At 39.3% G+C, this 15,728-nt stretch overlaps 1 protein-coding gene across 3 annotated transcripts in view; it reads left to right on the top strand.

Moving 5' to 3' along the window:
- LOC127370229 (WD repeat-containing protein 7) overlaps positions 1–15,728 on the top strand; it is a 119,607-nt gene that overhangs the window by 66,390 nt on the left and 37,489 nt on the right. For all 3 annotated transcript variants that reach the window (XM_051412088.1, XM_051412089.1, XM_051412087.1), the window contains one exon: positions 12,122–12,349. In XM_051412088.1, coding sequence (XP_051268048.1) covers positions 12,122–12,349 — 228 coding nt within the window. The remainder of the gene's footprint in view (positions 1–12,121; positions 12,350–15,728) is intronic.

Raw genomic sequence — 15,728 nt, 5'->3', positions numbered from 1 at the left:
ATCCTCAGTTTTTAAGTTTTCATCAGTATCAAAGTAATCCACTGATAGTTATCTGTATGTCCCTGGGTACACTGCAAACAGGGACTGCTGAAAACTAATTCAGCATACTTTTAATGGTACCAGTTTGCCAAAATAGAAACAAATACAGGCTAAAAAAAGCTTGTATTTTAGCTCCCAGTGTAACTCATTCCAAAGCAACATTATGCTTCCTGTTTACGTCCCCAAAGCATTATGGGAGCTATGTTGCATCAATAATTTTTTTTCTATGGTTCTTCTATTCCTGGAACGCTGACCCTCTCCTAAATTCATTCATACACAGTTAAAACGTGTTGAAACCCTGTGGACATACAGACATGTATGGTCGAGTACGGATACAGTGTACTGGATTACAAGAAATGACATTCACTGCTTAACATTTGATAACAATATGACTCTCTCTCTTTCTCTCTCTCTTTCTCTTTCTCTCACTGTCGCTTCCTCACACACACACACACACACACACACACACACACACACACACACACACACCTGTCTTATGGTTGAGTGGACAGTGTGATAATGTGCACAGGAAGGGGGGATGGGCAGAGTGTGTATGATTGTCTGTGTATATGTGTGTGTCAGGGTTTATGAATGTGTCACAAAGATAAAGGGCTAGCCTTGGGCTTGTGTGTGTGTGTGTGGGTGTGTGTGTGTGTGTGTGTGTGTGTGTGTGTGTGTGTGTGTGTGTGTGTGAGAGAGTGTGTGTGTGTGTGTGTGTGTGTGTGTGTGTGTGTGTGTGTGTGTGTGTGTGTGTGTGTGTGTGTGTGTGTGTGTGTGTGTGTGTGTGTGTGTGTGTGAGAGATATTGTGTGTGTGTGTGTGTGTGTGTGTGTGTGATATGTGTGTGTGTGTGTGTGTGTGTGTGTGTGTGTGTGATGTATGTGTGTGTGTGTGATATTGTGTGTGTGTGTGATATTGTGTGTGAGAGATATATTGTGTGTGCATGTGTGTGTGTGTGATATAGTGTGTGTGATATTGTGTGTGTGTGTGTGTGTGTGTGTGTGTGTGTGTGTGTGTGTGTGTGTGTGTGTGTGATATTGTGTGTGTGTGTGTGTGTGTGTGGCAGCCTGCTCACAGTCTGAACACAGATGTAGATAGAGAGTCATGGAGCCGATGGAAATAACTGGTTTACTGACTGGATTTCTGGGTCACTGTCCAAATGCCTGATTGGCTGTTTGATTTCTAACTGACTTAATTGCAACCTGATTGGCTGTTTGACTGAAGAACTGTTGACTGACTGACTGACTGGTACTTGCGAACTTGCTTAAAAGCAAGCTGATTGGTTGCTTAACTATCCAAGCTCCCAGTGGAATGTAAGACGACCTTTCACACTGTGATTGTCTGACTGTATTAATATTTGTCTTAAAATAATTTACCAGCCATTAATACCTTATTTATTACGAAAGCAAATATGAGTACAAGTAAATAAAAATGTTTTTTTAAACATACAATTTCAGAAAACTTTTAATAATTAATGGAGGTCGTTTCATGGTAATATCTAGTCTAGTATTTAGTCCATTTTTCATTCACATGCAGGAGACTTTTGTCTGTTTTAGGCATCTTCTTGCAGCCTGCTTATCATTTTGAGGATTTGTTGTTTTTAAATGTTTGAAGAGGATATTGCTGTGTGGCACTTTCAGCACTTTCCACAGTCATGTGACACAGATTAGCTCAGTATGTCAGGGCTGTTTTAGCACAAACATTACAGTAATGCACCTGAGAATTTTGATGATGCAGCCACCCACGTTTTGATTTCTATCATTGCATTAGCAATAATTTATAAAAGGAATTGATACTGATACTGAAGTTTTGATCCCCTAGGATCGATCCGCCCGTTCCTATCAGCCAGGTGTTGTACCTGTTCCAAAGTAATGGAGTCATTTAGATCTGACAACAGTCAGCCGCCACACAGAATGAATGCATTATACTCCTCATACACTCTTATTTCTAAGAAAATTAACTAAAAAGGGTCATCTGCTAAGAAAATGTGAGTGTGTGTATGTGAACAAGAGTCTATACCATTGATGAGTGAGTAGGCAACAGTTTGGGTGAAGATGAGTCATATATTTTAAATGAAAGCTCTTTCTACTACCTAAAGGGCACATACATTCTAAACCAAGTTGACTTATTCATAAAAAACCTTAAGACATGGGGTTCCCGGTTAGCTCAGTGGGTAGAGCTGGCGACCCATGTACTGAGGCTGAGTCCTTGCTGACCCGCAGCCCTTTGTTGCGTGTCATCCCCCCTCTCTCTGCCCCCCTTCCTGTCTGTCTTCAGCTGTCTATCAATTAAAATGCAATAAAAAGCCCCCCCAAAAAAAAAAACAAAAAACCTGAAGACAGAACACACTGAACTATTAGGGGCTATATTATCATCCACATGTTTTAATACTAAAGATTGAATTTAATGAACAAAGTCAGGACAAAGTATGGGCATAATTGGTTTAAGCTCTTCTGTAAAGTTAGTCTTATGTCACTTACAGCCCTATGGTTTACACCACTCCTGCCTTTAATTCAAAACTCAACCCAGTGAGAAACAACAAGCTTCCTACGTGCACTGGAAAACCTGAATAATTAGAGACTAGTTTTAGGTTAATAATAATAATTAATTATTAATTTACTTGTTAAAGCAGGATTCAGAATATTATTTGTTCAGCTGATTGTTGGAGTCATCACAACATTTTCAGAGCCCTCCAACTCATTCAATCAATCAATCAATCAATCAATCAAACAGACAACCAGATAGACAGAGAGGTAGTGAGCTTTCAGGCCTGTGGGCAGATTCAGATGTTAATACTGGTCACACTGATCATTATGAAGCTCAGTTTTCACCTCAGAGACTCAGATCGTCCCCTCATCACACGCTCTGAAAGAGAACAGCAAACACACTCTAATTGGCTTATATGGGAATAAGATAGAGGGAGAAGAGGAGGAGGGGATTCAGTTCCTCAACCCTGATCCAGATAATGTATACGTTTGTCATTCACGTGAAGTCAAATTTTATTCATATAACCCCAAATATCACAATTTGGCTTTGGGAGCTTTACAATCATTACATATAATAATTAAGCGTTATTCTGTCATTGCAGCACATTTTCTCAAAGTATTTAGGTTATTGTAAATTCAGGATAAGACCCAAAATACCAATACCTCACTGTGTGCTCCCCCTACCTGTGCACACTGCGCTGGGCACCAAACTATCAATGCTGTGTGCGCTGGTCCAGTGGTTACATTCAGATTGACTCTGTTCTCTGCCTTCTTCTGTCTGTTTCCTCTACTTTACTGTCAGCAGTGATTTAGTTCAGGAAAATGTTGAGTTCCGATGTTCTCAGATAATTTCTCTTTTTACTGCAAAGTTCTGCTTGTTGTGTCTAATCCGGTCGGATTATCTGTCAGATATCTTGAATTGATCCAATACTACTTTTTCTCCTTTCTCCTCCATTTCTCTGCAGTCCAAGAAAGAAACAGCTCTATTAAACTTCTATTTAATGGCATTTTTATGTGAACAATGGCTCCCCTCCCTTCTACCAAACTGAGAAAATATCTGTCAAAGTCCTTCATTCCCCTGATAATTTGTTGGATTTATAGAAACATTTTAACTGTTCTGTTCATTATTATTGTCCCTTATCATCTTCTATAGGTCTCATCTGCCTTGCCCCTCCTCCTTCCTTCTCTCCGTCTGTGTGATGGGAAAATCATTTTCTTTTCCCTCTCACTCTTAAGTTGTGATGCTTTTTATTTGGCGCAGTTGAAATCTAATTCTGTCAGATGCCTTTGATTCATCTGTGAGCGAGAGGAGAGTGTGACTAAGCTGCTGGGGCTTTAATAAAAATAATTCCTTCTTTATGAAGAAGTGGTGTGATGGAGGCCCTCCACTGTCTCTGCATTAGGGAAATTAACATCCAGAGCCATTTCTCAGACCGCTCTATTAACGGTGTGAATCTGACAGCCGCAGAGTGCTGAAAATATTGGTTGTATTAAAAACCTGTCGGATCGTAAATTAAACTGCAAAACAAACACGTAATTGATAACGGAGGACAGAAAAATAAGACCTCATGCTTTCAATATTGCCAATCTGTGCCTTCATACAGTAGTACTGAGTGGAAGAAAGCTAATGTGATTGGGGGTACATGTGTTTATACTGCATCTGTCCTGCGTCACTACTATATTGAAGACTGTTAGGAAGGGCAAGGGAAAAAATAGATGGAATGTTAGGAATGAAAATTCTGACTCTGAGTCGAAACGATTAAAATGATGACATAGTAAGTCAAATCTATATGTGGTAAAGTTTGCATGCATGTACTGTAATTGTAAAAAAAGCATTATCATTTCCAAAGTAATACAATATGAAATATAGGGCTGCACAGTATGGTAAAAACATCATATTGCTATTATTTTAACAGATATTGCAATATGATTTATGATGAGTGTAGGACTGATTGTTTTTGCATCACAAATGTAATTTTCACCGAAAAAACAGCAAAACATCTGGAGAACAAGATTATACGTCAGGGCATCTCTTCAGAACTACTGTGCTTCATTATAATGCTGTTTGTCATACATTTTAGCTGGTGTCCACAATAGTGACCAGAGAGTTCGGGCAAACAAATACATGAATGGAAGATGGCCAACTCCTGGCTTGATGTTAAGAGAGCCGAACCCGTAAGCCGTGTTTCCATCAACGTATTTTTATGCAACTATTGAAGTATAGCATTAGAAAAGTAACCAGCAAAATTTAAAAAATAAATAAATATCAGAAAAGTTTTACGCTCGCTTGAGCTAGACTTTGCTTTTTGAATAAGAGTTAATGCGCTTAAAGGGAGTTGGGAACAATATTTCTGAACAAATTCTGACGTAACAAACATTTGACTCGCATAACCAATCAGCTGTTCCCGCTCTGACAGTCCCCTCATTTCACACAGATCCGATGGACCCTTCCTCACATTAATACATTAAACGAACAGAAAAAAGGTTAGGTTACTTTACTTTCTTTGTATCCGGGTTTGGTTTGCAGTAAAAGCCAAAGCAATCCTCTTAACGAAAATATTTTAACAACAAGCAAGTCAAACAATAGATATGATATGATATGATACAGCATGATAAATGATAAAAGACAAAAAAAATAAAGATAATCGCATAACAGTAGTGGATGGAAACAAGCATTTATTCCCATTGTCTTTTGTGGATTTTACTCGAAATTCAGGTAAAATAGTTGCTCTTATATTTATGGAGCCCTTTATACCGATAAAGAAACAGAAACAAGTTAGATAAAACGTAATGGTGCGATACAGATTATAAGCTCTAGTAGCTTTCTCCATTTTGGACTCTGCGGTTTTCTGTTCACTTAAAGGCCAACACTGTCAGACTTCAGTACTTCCTTGGTCAAGGAGGAAGAGGGTTATTCTTTGTAAAAACTGGTGCATGGTCAGCACAGATGTCAAATGAACAGGATGTGTAGTTACAGGACTAATAATACCAGTAGTTTGGTTTTGTCTGGTCTCCTTCTCTTACAAAGTTGAATCCAGTTTGTTGGTAGTATCTCATGTGGACGCCCCCTGACCCCCCACCCCCCTCCCATACCCACTAATTGAGGGGTTGTGTTTCCAGCGAGCGCAGATAGCTCCTCTGTCTGTGTCTTAAGACGGTAAAATACACTTAACCTTCAGATGGACTCGGGCCGGTTGGAAGGGCAGCCACCGTTTCGGGACTCAAATCTTTTTTCTCTATCAACTTAATTGTGTTTTTCAATTATTTCCCCAGATTTTCTGTCTCCTGACATTTGCTGTAAGGACAGTGTTTCCCCTCGACTCCCCCCTCTCCTCCCACTAAACTCCTTTGTTTTAAGAACTTGAAAGGCTTATGTTAGACTTGAGGGCTGCCTTCAGAGTTAAGTTTCCCTTTTTTCTGTTTGTTTTTGAGTTCTTGTATATTCATATTTTTTTTCCCATTTTGATTAAATCTTTGCTCTCACAGCATTTTACTGTCCGTCGTTCACTTTTTCTTCCTCCATTCCTTCTTTCTCACATCAGTTTCCTGCTGGTATTGATCCCCTACCTCGTTCCCTGGTGATCAGGTTTTACCAGTCTCCCATTGATTACCAATGGAGGCAGAGTTCAGGTGCATTATGGGAAGATGGTGGGGCTGCTGTTTGAGAGGAGAGGGATGGGAAGGTTGTTGGTTTGATTTCCTCAGCAGGGTTAGTAAAACAGTGCGCTAAACTGTGGATTACTTTTCATTGTTAAAAAACCCCAAATACATTATAACCTCAAACTCAGCCACCAGCATTGTTTACATACTATTATAAAAACTGTTGATTTTTTTACTTTAAAATCTAACATGATGCAACTAAAAGTAAAATATTACTCATTATGCTAATTACTTCAGTTTCATTTTATGATTTTCAAATACTATATATTACAATATAATGAATTTAAAGCATTAAAGCAATTTCTAAATTAATTTTTGGTAGAACAACCCATACCGCAAAGAGGAATTGTTGATTTTTGGTGTGTTTTTATTCCATTGTGTTTTTAGTGTTCTTGTTGAGAAGCAGAACGTTTCGATCTGAAACGTGGCCAGAGTTTTAGTTGCAATAGTGTAGTACAGATGTGAGGTTACTGTTACTATAAGCAGATATCCAGTGTAGAATCTACTGTGTGTGTGTGTGTGTGTGTGTGTGTGTGTGTGTGTGTGTGTGTGTGTGTGTGTGTGTGTGTGTGTGTGTGTGTGTGTGTGTGTGTGTGTGTGTGTGTGTGTGTGTGTGTGTGTGTGTGTGTGTGTGTTCAGTCCTAGTAAGGATAAACTTTATAACTCTAAAAAACCCTGTATTCATACAAAAGCTAAAAGACTGTTATTTGTTTAAATTGTCACAAAATTAAGTACAGAGGTTAAATGAACAGCTTTTATTATCTGGATGACAAGTTAATTGGTAGAGAGCTGACCCCAATTTTGTGTGTGTGTGTGTGTGTGTGTGTGTGTGTGTGTGTGTGTGTGTGTGTGTGTGTGTGTGTGTGTGTGTGTGTGTGTGTGTGTGTGTGTGTGTGTGTGTGTGTGTGTGTGTGTGTGTGTGTGTGTTGCAATATTGATTACAGTTCCTCAGACAAAGAAATCAGCCTTCCATTTTTCTCTCTTGTCTGTCTTTTCTCCTCTTTCCCCATGCCATCCTTTTCTCTCTCTCGCTCACACCATCACTCATGTTTTCTCTCCCTCCTCGCCAGTCGTCATTGTTCTGTCTCTTTTAAATTATGTCTAATTAAAAACAAAAATCCTCTCAAAAAAACCTTTAATAAAGCAAGCAAACATGAATATAAAAAAATATAAATACAATAAAAATAAATAAAGATTGTGGTAATCTGAATATATTTTTACTTTTATGGAAAGGTGAAAGAGTTCTTTCTGTTTTTCTTCTGCTCAGTTTTTATGACAAGTCCATATTTTTACAGTGATTGCATGGACTCCACAGGTTGCTGCATTACACCATCCTGCCCTTTTTTAATAGATTCCTTCCTTTATGGTTAATGTCATTTCAGCCCCAAAGCCTTTTTATCCTGATCCATCCATGGTTTTTATGAAGATTTAGCCGAGCTGAGGCGAGCAGCGAGGGGAGCTCGTCCGTCCCCCTCTTTAGTTTATTGGGTTATGTTTGGGAGTAGGTTGGCCAACAAATAGGATTTAGATACAATGTCATTATAATAGATCTGCCGGTTGTGAAGGAAGCGGATCGATAGGTTTCAAAAATCAATCAGCCCGTTCGCACGGGTCGAAAGAGGCAGCAGGTACACACAGACAGGAAGTGATGCTGCCAGACGACTGTCCGCAGAAAACCTCACATCTCACAAATGATGAACGTTCAAGTACGTCCTGTCTTTTTTGGTACCTTTGGAAATATCCTTGAATTTAGACTAAAGTTCTGACTTTGAATAATTCCATCATGCTTCAACAATGAAATATTTTAAACCCATCAGTAAGACTGATGACTGACTGTGATCAGTTATGATAATGCTGGTTTTGTCATCTTTGTTGCTTTATTTGGTGAGTAAAGGAAAATTTTTTCAACTGGGTCTTATTCTTATAATGGTATCCATTTTCAGTGTTTCCACAGAGGGAAATATAGATGATACAAATTGTCCTGAAAGGCTTTGATTGCATTATAGGGGTTATAATCGATAGGATGACCCATAATCTTCCTTTACATTGCTCTAAGACAGTGGTTCCCAACCTGGTGGTCGGGTACCCCCACTAGGGGTCACCAAAGCTTGGTGGGGGGTCGCGAGGCCTTCCTGATTTTAAGATGACTAGAAACGCATATACATATTCCTATATCACAGGATTTGGTTTACTTAAGTGAAGAAAAGTAAATTGTCTAATAGAACAATGACCAAGCATCAGGGAAAAGAAAACACTGAATTTGTCAAAAAAAAGAAGCTTATTAAGTCTGTATGATTGTTAACAATGATTTAAAAAAATACGTAATACAGACAGAGAACTGTATAGAAAGTTCCCTCAATAGGAAAAAAGGTCTGCACAGTTACTGAGTTAAATATTTGAGTTCATTATAGTTTTTAATATAATATGAAGTCAGGGGTTGTCAGTTTACTGAATGATAGAAAAGGGGTCCCTTAATCCCTTAAGGAAAAAGGTTCAGAACCACTGCTCTAAGAAGTGGAGGACACAATAATGCCATAGGTTCTTTAACAAAAAAAGAAAAGAAAAAAACCTAAAACTAAACTAAACTAAACTTTTAAAAAACTTTAAATTATACATACACAGTCATCCTAGATCAAATTATTGATAAATTATATTTCCCCAGAAGAAACACAGAGGAGGTGACAGTAGTTTTTAATCTTGCCTAGACTCATATGCAGATATGTTTTATAGAGATGGTCGATCTCCTGAAATGTATCCATAACTTTTACTATAGATGAGATGTTACAGATATAAAACTAACTGTGTTTCTGCAGCTGCACAGCTTCAACTCTCCCCTCAAATGTGACAATGTTTCCAGAACAGCAGCCATGCTTATTCCATTTTAAATATCAGAAACGAACACCAATGACAGTGCAGCAAGGTGTGTCCATCCAATCAGGCTTCAAAAGGTTTATTGACTGTGGGTAGTGAACCCACCAGTGCGTATAAACCACACATTGTACACTTGTTCTCCACTCTCCTCTGTAAGGATGCTAAGAAATGAATCCCAATCCCCATCATTCATCATTTCCAACAGTTTCCAAGTTTAAAATGGACAACCAACGGTCCACACCCCTGTCTGTAAAAGCAAGGTTAAATGCAACAAAATTTTTTGATTTTGTCCACGAAACCTGCAGATACCCCTTCTCATCTGTCTGAATCAGTCTCTCTTTACTTTCTCTTTTGCTGTAAATCTCAACTTTTTAGTGATTCTGGTTGGGAGTCTATCTCTAATTCTGTTATCTACTGGCCCAGTCTGGCCTGGGGATGGATGCCATCTATAATCCATTTATCAGAGCCGGCCGCTGGGCCTTCTTCCAAATGACAGCTGGCCTTTAGCAATCTCATTATAAAAAGCACCAGGATATAGTATGGAAATATGGGGGGAGGGGGCTCCCAGGGTTTTGAAAAATGGAGAAACAAACATGCAATGGACAAAATATTAGAACCAAATCTTTTTTAAATGTATACATTTCTGTATGTCTTAAATCACACTGTTCAATATTTTTTTCCAAGAAACAGTAATGGTTACACTACTGCACAGCGCCAAGAGTTGATGCCGATCACTGCCTGTGAATCTCAGGTGTCTCGTGGATAAAATCCAAATGCAATGTAATATGGCCAGATAACAAATCTAATTGTTGTCCATTTTGGGTTACATGCCAGTCAAGTTCGGACCTTCGCCAGTGGTAGTAATGGACTTGAAGCTGTTTGGTAACTGCCAAAAATAGCAGTTGCATCTTACCACAGTCAAGTAATATTTTCTTCATATGTACACTGTGGGAAATCCTGCTGATTAATCACAGCCTCCCTTTATCCTGAGTTGTCTATTTTTAGTTTACAGTCATCATTCCCCTCATTTAGGTTCATGTTAATAGATCCAACACACAAAGAGAAAACTCCATTAAGATTAACAGGTAGTGGAGCTTTTATTTTCTGCCCAAACCCGATTGGACCCCAAACATCCTGCTACGTTCAGTCCCAAAACTGCTGCGTTAGGTTAGGTTTAGGTCAGGCTCGGACAGAATTAGATTAAAAAAAATAGAGATTTCATATTTTATTATTAATGTATGCAACTGGTTATTGATTCGTTTTTGAAATAGGTTTTTACTATATTATATGCACAATGTAGTTGACTTGAGTCTGTAATCGGGTGGTTTGGGCCTTGGGTCAGGTATAATCTTTTAGGCCTGATCAAAGCCCTAACAGGAAGTACACACAGCAGTGACCAGCTCTCTATCTCTCCCTCTATTCTTCACACCCATTGTGCTTGCTCACCCCATACTCCACTCAGACACTGTGTGTGTGTACGTCTATGTGTATGTGTGTGTGTGGTGAGCGAATACTTGTTCCACTGCAATACAAATCCATAATAATGCTGTGCTTGCTCATCCAGAGAGAGAGAAAATAAGAAATAGAAATCAGGGTGGAGGCGGTGGGAGTGTGTGTGTGTGTGTTTTTATGTAGTCCTTATTGGGCCTTTGATCCAAGGTGTGTAAGGAGCTCTCATCTCCCACTGTGATACTCATACAGACACACACACACACACATATTGGTCACACACACACTCTTGTATTCCTCTTAGGACTGCAGCAGTTCCCCACTGTGTAGACCTTGGTACACGCACACACACAAAAGAGGTTATTTTGGGGTCGTCTTGGTGAACACAATGGAAGGACACGCCCACACGCACACACACACATATAATAAAAGGGTTTCCAGTTGCACGTGTCCAAAATCCTTCCTGAGGTCTGTGAAAATGACTGTGTGTGTGTGTGTACTGTGACTAAAGGCTTTCAGCGGGACAATGAGACGTGTGCCTGCGTGTGTGTGTGTGTGTGTGTGTGTGTAAGTAATGGTTAATACCAGGACAATAGAAGTGTGCCTGTTCAGTTGTTATCGGCTCACTGGAGACTCACAGGCCTGCTGTTTTTTTTTTAAACCACGTTGCACCATGAAAAGGGAGAAAAAGAAAGAGATGAAAACCAAAAAAAATTTCCCCCACGCACTCTGTTCAGCTAAAACATCTTTGAAAGAGTCTTTAAAACATGTTCTTGTTCAATGGTCTTAATTTATCTAAATTTAGAAAGTCACTAAAACCAATAAAGTATGTTGATAGCAGTGTGTATAGGTCTGATTTCTTTTCAGGTCCTGCAGGTTTGTATATTAATGTAATTCAATAAAGTTTCCTCATCATTTGACGGATATTAGATGGAGCTGTTGGCAGTTTTTTTTTTCACAATTATGATATTTCCAAGAGGCAGATTTGAGAATTGAGACCAATTTAAAATACGTAAATTGGCTTATTTTTTTCTTTGCTTTAAATGCATAACTGGCCCATAATTAGCCAGCCATGTTATATAGTGAAGTATAGTGCATGCTATTGTATCGTTTAATAAATAGTCAGCAATTTAACATAAATATAATAGGTTTAAAATATATAAATGTATTATTTATGTATTTTCTCAAATTCACACAGTTGAATAAGGGTGTAACTGCTTGGGGGTTTTGGGGGATAAAATGTCCGAAAATGTATAGAATCCCTGCTATAAGCTATACTGTATTATGATCAAATATATTTAACAATAATGCAGACACAATGCAATACAATTGCCAGTGTTGGCAAAGTGGTCAATTGTCCCAAAAACCCCCGGCTTTTTTTTTAAGCATCTGTGTCAAAATGTAGTCTTGAAGACCTTAGTAGTTCAGTGTGTATTGTTCTCACATGGTGCATATTTCTAAATTAATTTGTGAGACTGCAGAAGTTTTGCTTTGAGACGCACTATCACGTTGTTTGGGATCTCCATGTCCTGGGGATTAACCAGGGTTAACATTTCTTAATTAACGAGAACCACCACAAGACAATTATGTTTATTTGTCTGTCTGTCTTTCTGCCAGGCTGTCTGTCCAACCTTCCACCAAATGCGAAGAAGATCTCCAACTCGTACGAGGAGCGCCGTAAACAAGCCACTGCCATCGTGCTGTTGGGGGTCATCGGGGCTGAGTTTGGCGCTGAGATTGAACCTCCAAAGGGTGCAGCACGGGCTCGAGCCGGCGGACAGGCGCCTGAGGGCTTCGGACTGACGAGCGGAGGGTCTTCCAACTACTCACTGGCCAGGCACACATGTAAGTGCAGCGATAACCCACTCATGGGTCATATTTACTTGATATCTACAAATAATGTCATAATTCCAATGTGATCAGTAAGTCCAGATATCTGCATTTACAGTCTGAGAAGTAAGAGTGATAATTCAAGATACTCACAATGTACAATTTAGCGATAGAGGATAAATGTTAAAAACCAATATTAGTATGTTAAAGACATGTATCGGTCAAATATTTCCTTCTTAGATAAGTATGACCAAGCAGCTTTGTTGTCATTTTTACAACTCCCAGCATGCACCAGGGCATGTTTGTTCCTGCATTGTTAATGGTGTTGTTTGGCCTGTTTTAGTGTCACTTAACATAAATCTTTAGCTTTACTACAAGGCTCTTTTTTTTTCTTTTTTTTTTTTCTTTTTTACAAACAGTCACTTTAAAAAGGTGACACCATGCGTGGTGCTGCAGTTGATTTTCTTTCTTTGTGATTCTTTATATTTCTATAATCTTGTTTCTGAATTGTTTCCACAATAATGGAGATACGGAAAAAACCTTCTTGTCCAGCTTTTGGTTTCTAAACACTGACTCAAACTCCCTTTGAGTGGGCTCCTCTCCCCAATCAGTAATGAGGGCCTGGACAGTTTGATTTGTCCAACAAGTATTTCTCAATGTTCTTTTTTAGGAGTGTGGCTATAGGGATGGTAGAGTCAGCTGGTGCATCACTTTGGTCCAGACTTTCCTCCAGCACCACCATGAGGTTGAGTTTGGGTTTGTGTAAAACAGCTCAACCACTTTTGGATGGATTGAAAAATAACTTATGTGGTCCCCTGACCCCTTGACCAGTCTTTTGGTTTGTATACCTCCAAAAAAAATTACATTCATCATCTACTTCAGCTGCTAGCTAGTGTTTAGTGCTATTTAGTAAATGTTAGCATGCTAAACTAAGACGTTACGTTCAACGTTACCTTCTCAATGTCAGCATTGCCATTGTGAACATGTTAGCATTTAGTGCAAAGCACTGCTGTGCCCAAGTATAGTCTCACAGAACTGCTAACATGGTTGTAGACTCTTAGTTTTGTTAGAATAATGGTTTTATGGCAGTTACTGTTGTTGTGTTTGTTGTAGTCTTCCTTGTTATGAAGTGATGTCTAATCTCCTCTACCAATCATCGACAACTTCTCATACCAAAATGTTCAGTGGTTCCTGTTTTGGTCCAGAATCACGGTCTTTCCAAACTCACAACTACACAACTGACAAAGTAGAAACTTCAGTGTCGGATTAGAGGTGAGGGGAGAGATGGGATTGATTTTCACCCACCAAGCTTGACACCTTAAGGAGCTTGGCACTGACTTTCACACACACTCACATACACACACACATTCACTGAGCCCAGGCTGTGCCACGCTGTGCCTGCAGCGTTGGACCTTGGTGGGCATCAAACCTGCACTAAGCAGAGCTGCTCTTCCATCCCGCTGCTCCTGAGCTCTGATTGGCTGCCTCTGGGGGTGTCCGCCCAGCGACAGAGCCTGTGCTCTCACTGATAGGCTGTGGAGCGTGATGCTGCTTAGTTGGACCTGTACACAGCAGTCAGCTCACCTGTGTGGACTCGCCAGACACATACACAGAAACCCCAGAAAACCCCAGAAAACCCCAGAAAACCCATGTCATCAGATGAAAATAACTCAAGGTTTAATTGATCCCCTTTAGTAGAGCTCCACCCTTTTAAAACCTTTCACTGACCCCTCAGGCTGGGTGTCATTTGGACACTGTGATACCATATGATAATTTTTTCACTAAACTGGGTAAACCAAACTTCTCAGTCATCAGTGTCTAATGGAGTCATACTAGAACTCTGCCTAGATAAAATACAATAAAAAAGTTGGAAAAATTCTTAATTTAGAAAAAGTTAAAAGGACAAAGATCCTATAATGGACAAATTCACCACTGTTTCTCACCCAAAAAGCAACAGGCCTCATGCAAGAACATTTCTGTATTCTCTTCCTAAGCCTCTTGATATTTACCGTGAGGCCTGCTCTTACATGTGCCCCAAGTCAAACAGCAAACTCTGTGAACTGCACAACCTTGGTGTCTTTTCAACAATTCCACCTGGTCAAGAGTGGGTTATATAAGCCTACCTGTTCTACTACTTGTCCTATAGCTGCCCTACTCTACTTTTAGCATGTCACAAAAGTAGAACAAGAAGTAAACACACAATTATTGAGACAAACTGGCAGCAAGGCTGACTTGCTGAGTGGTTTTGTTGGCAAGTTTCATTCATATAAATGTCACAAGAGTAAGAATAACTTCACACTGTGAAGCTTGAAGCCCTGCGGTCAGAAACAAGCATATGAAAGCGTAACAGCATCAGTGTCGGTATAAGGGGATTTGAAATATAGAGAACATCTTATTATAGCTGTCAACATGGTGTCATCACAGAGTCGTACAGTGACATAAATAAAGAGGGAATGGTTTGACATGACATTACATGCTTGAGCAAAGCAGTCTGGGATTACAAGGTGAGACGGTCAAGACGATGTGACGGTCTCAGAGATGGAGGAGAGAATACATTCATCAGGTTTCAGGTATAGAGGATTTTACCTGGACAGTGACCTGTATACTATATTTGACAAGTAACTACTGAATTTAAGTATGATCATACCAACATACCAAAATGATAGTCAAATATAGATCAGGTCAATTTGCCATATAAAACCCTACAGCAGAGGTGGTGAGTGCAAAGTTAGCATAGCCATGTTTCCAACGTATTTGAAGGGCATTTTGAAGTATTGCATCACAAAAGTTTGATGGAAATAGCAAAATTACAAAAACTTCGAACTTCAAAAAACTCTTAATGCTCTCAATGGGACTTTTTCTGAATAAGTTGTGACTGTTTCCATGATCGCCCTACACAGATCTGACGGAACCTCCCTCACATTATTACATGAAACAAACAGAAATGATACCGATTATCTCAATGAACCAACTCCTAATCATATAACACATTCACATTTTCCTCTGCCGATTTACTTGAAATTCAGTTATAATTTGCAATACTTTTGGGAAACACAGCAAATGGCTACATTTACGAGACCGGGTTGAAAAATGTCCATAATTTCCCTTTGGGGGTATGTGACGACCCAGGTCATGTTACAAGAAAGCAGTATAGGTTTAATATAGGAATGAATAAAAGTCTTATGTCAAAGTCACACACTTTGTTACCTATTCATCCACCTCTTCTCCTTAATCAGATTTTGAGGGTGTAATGTCATGCCACCCCTGCTTTTATTCCTTACAGACGATAATTCCTAATTCACATGGCCTCTAGACGTCCTTGTCACTTTAACCTAAACATAATTCATATTTAGCCATTAGAACATCGACTGATGCTGTTGTTTTTCTTGGAGGA

The sequence above is a fragment of the Dicentrarchus labrax genome, unplaced genomic scaffold, assembly GCF_905237075.1.
Source record: "Dicentrarchus labrax unplaced genomic scaffold, dlabrax2021, whole genome shotgun sequence".
Lineage (NCBI taxonomy): Eukaryota > Metazoa > Chordata > Actinopteri > Moronidae > Dicentrarchus > Dicentrarchus labrax.
Note: the sequence above shows the minus strand (reverse complement) of the source record. Positions and strands in the feature narration are given on the sequence as shown.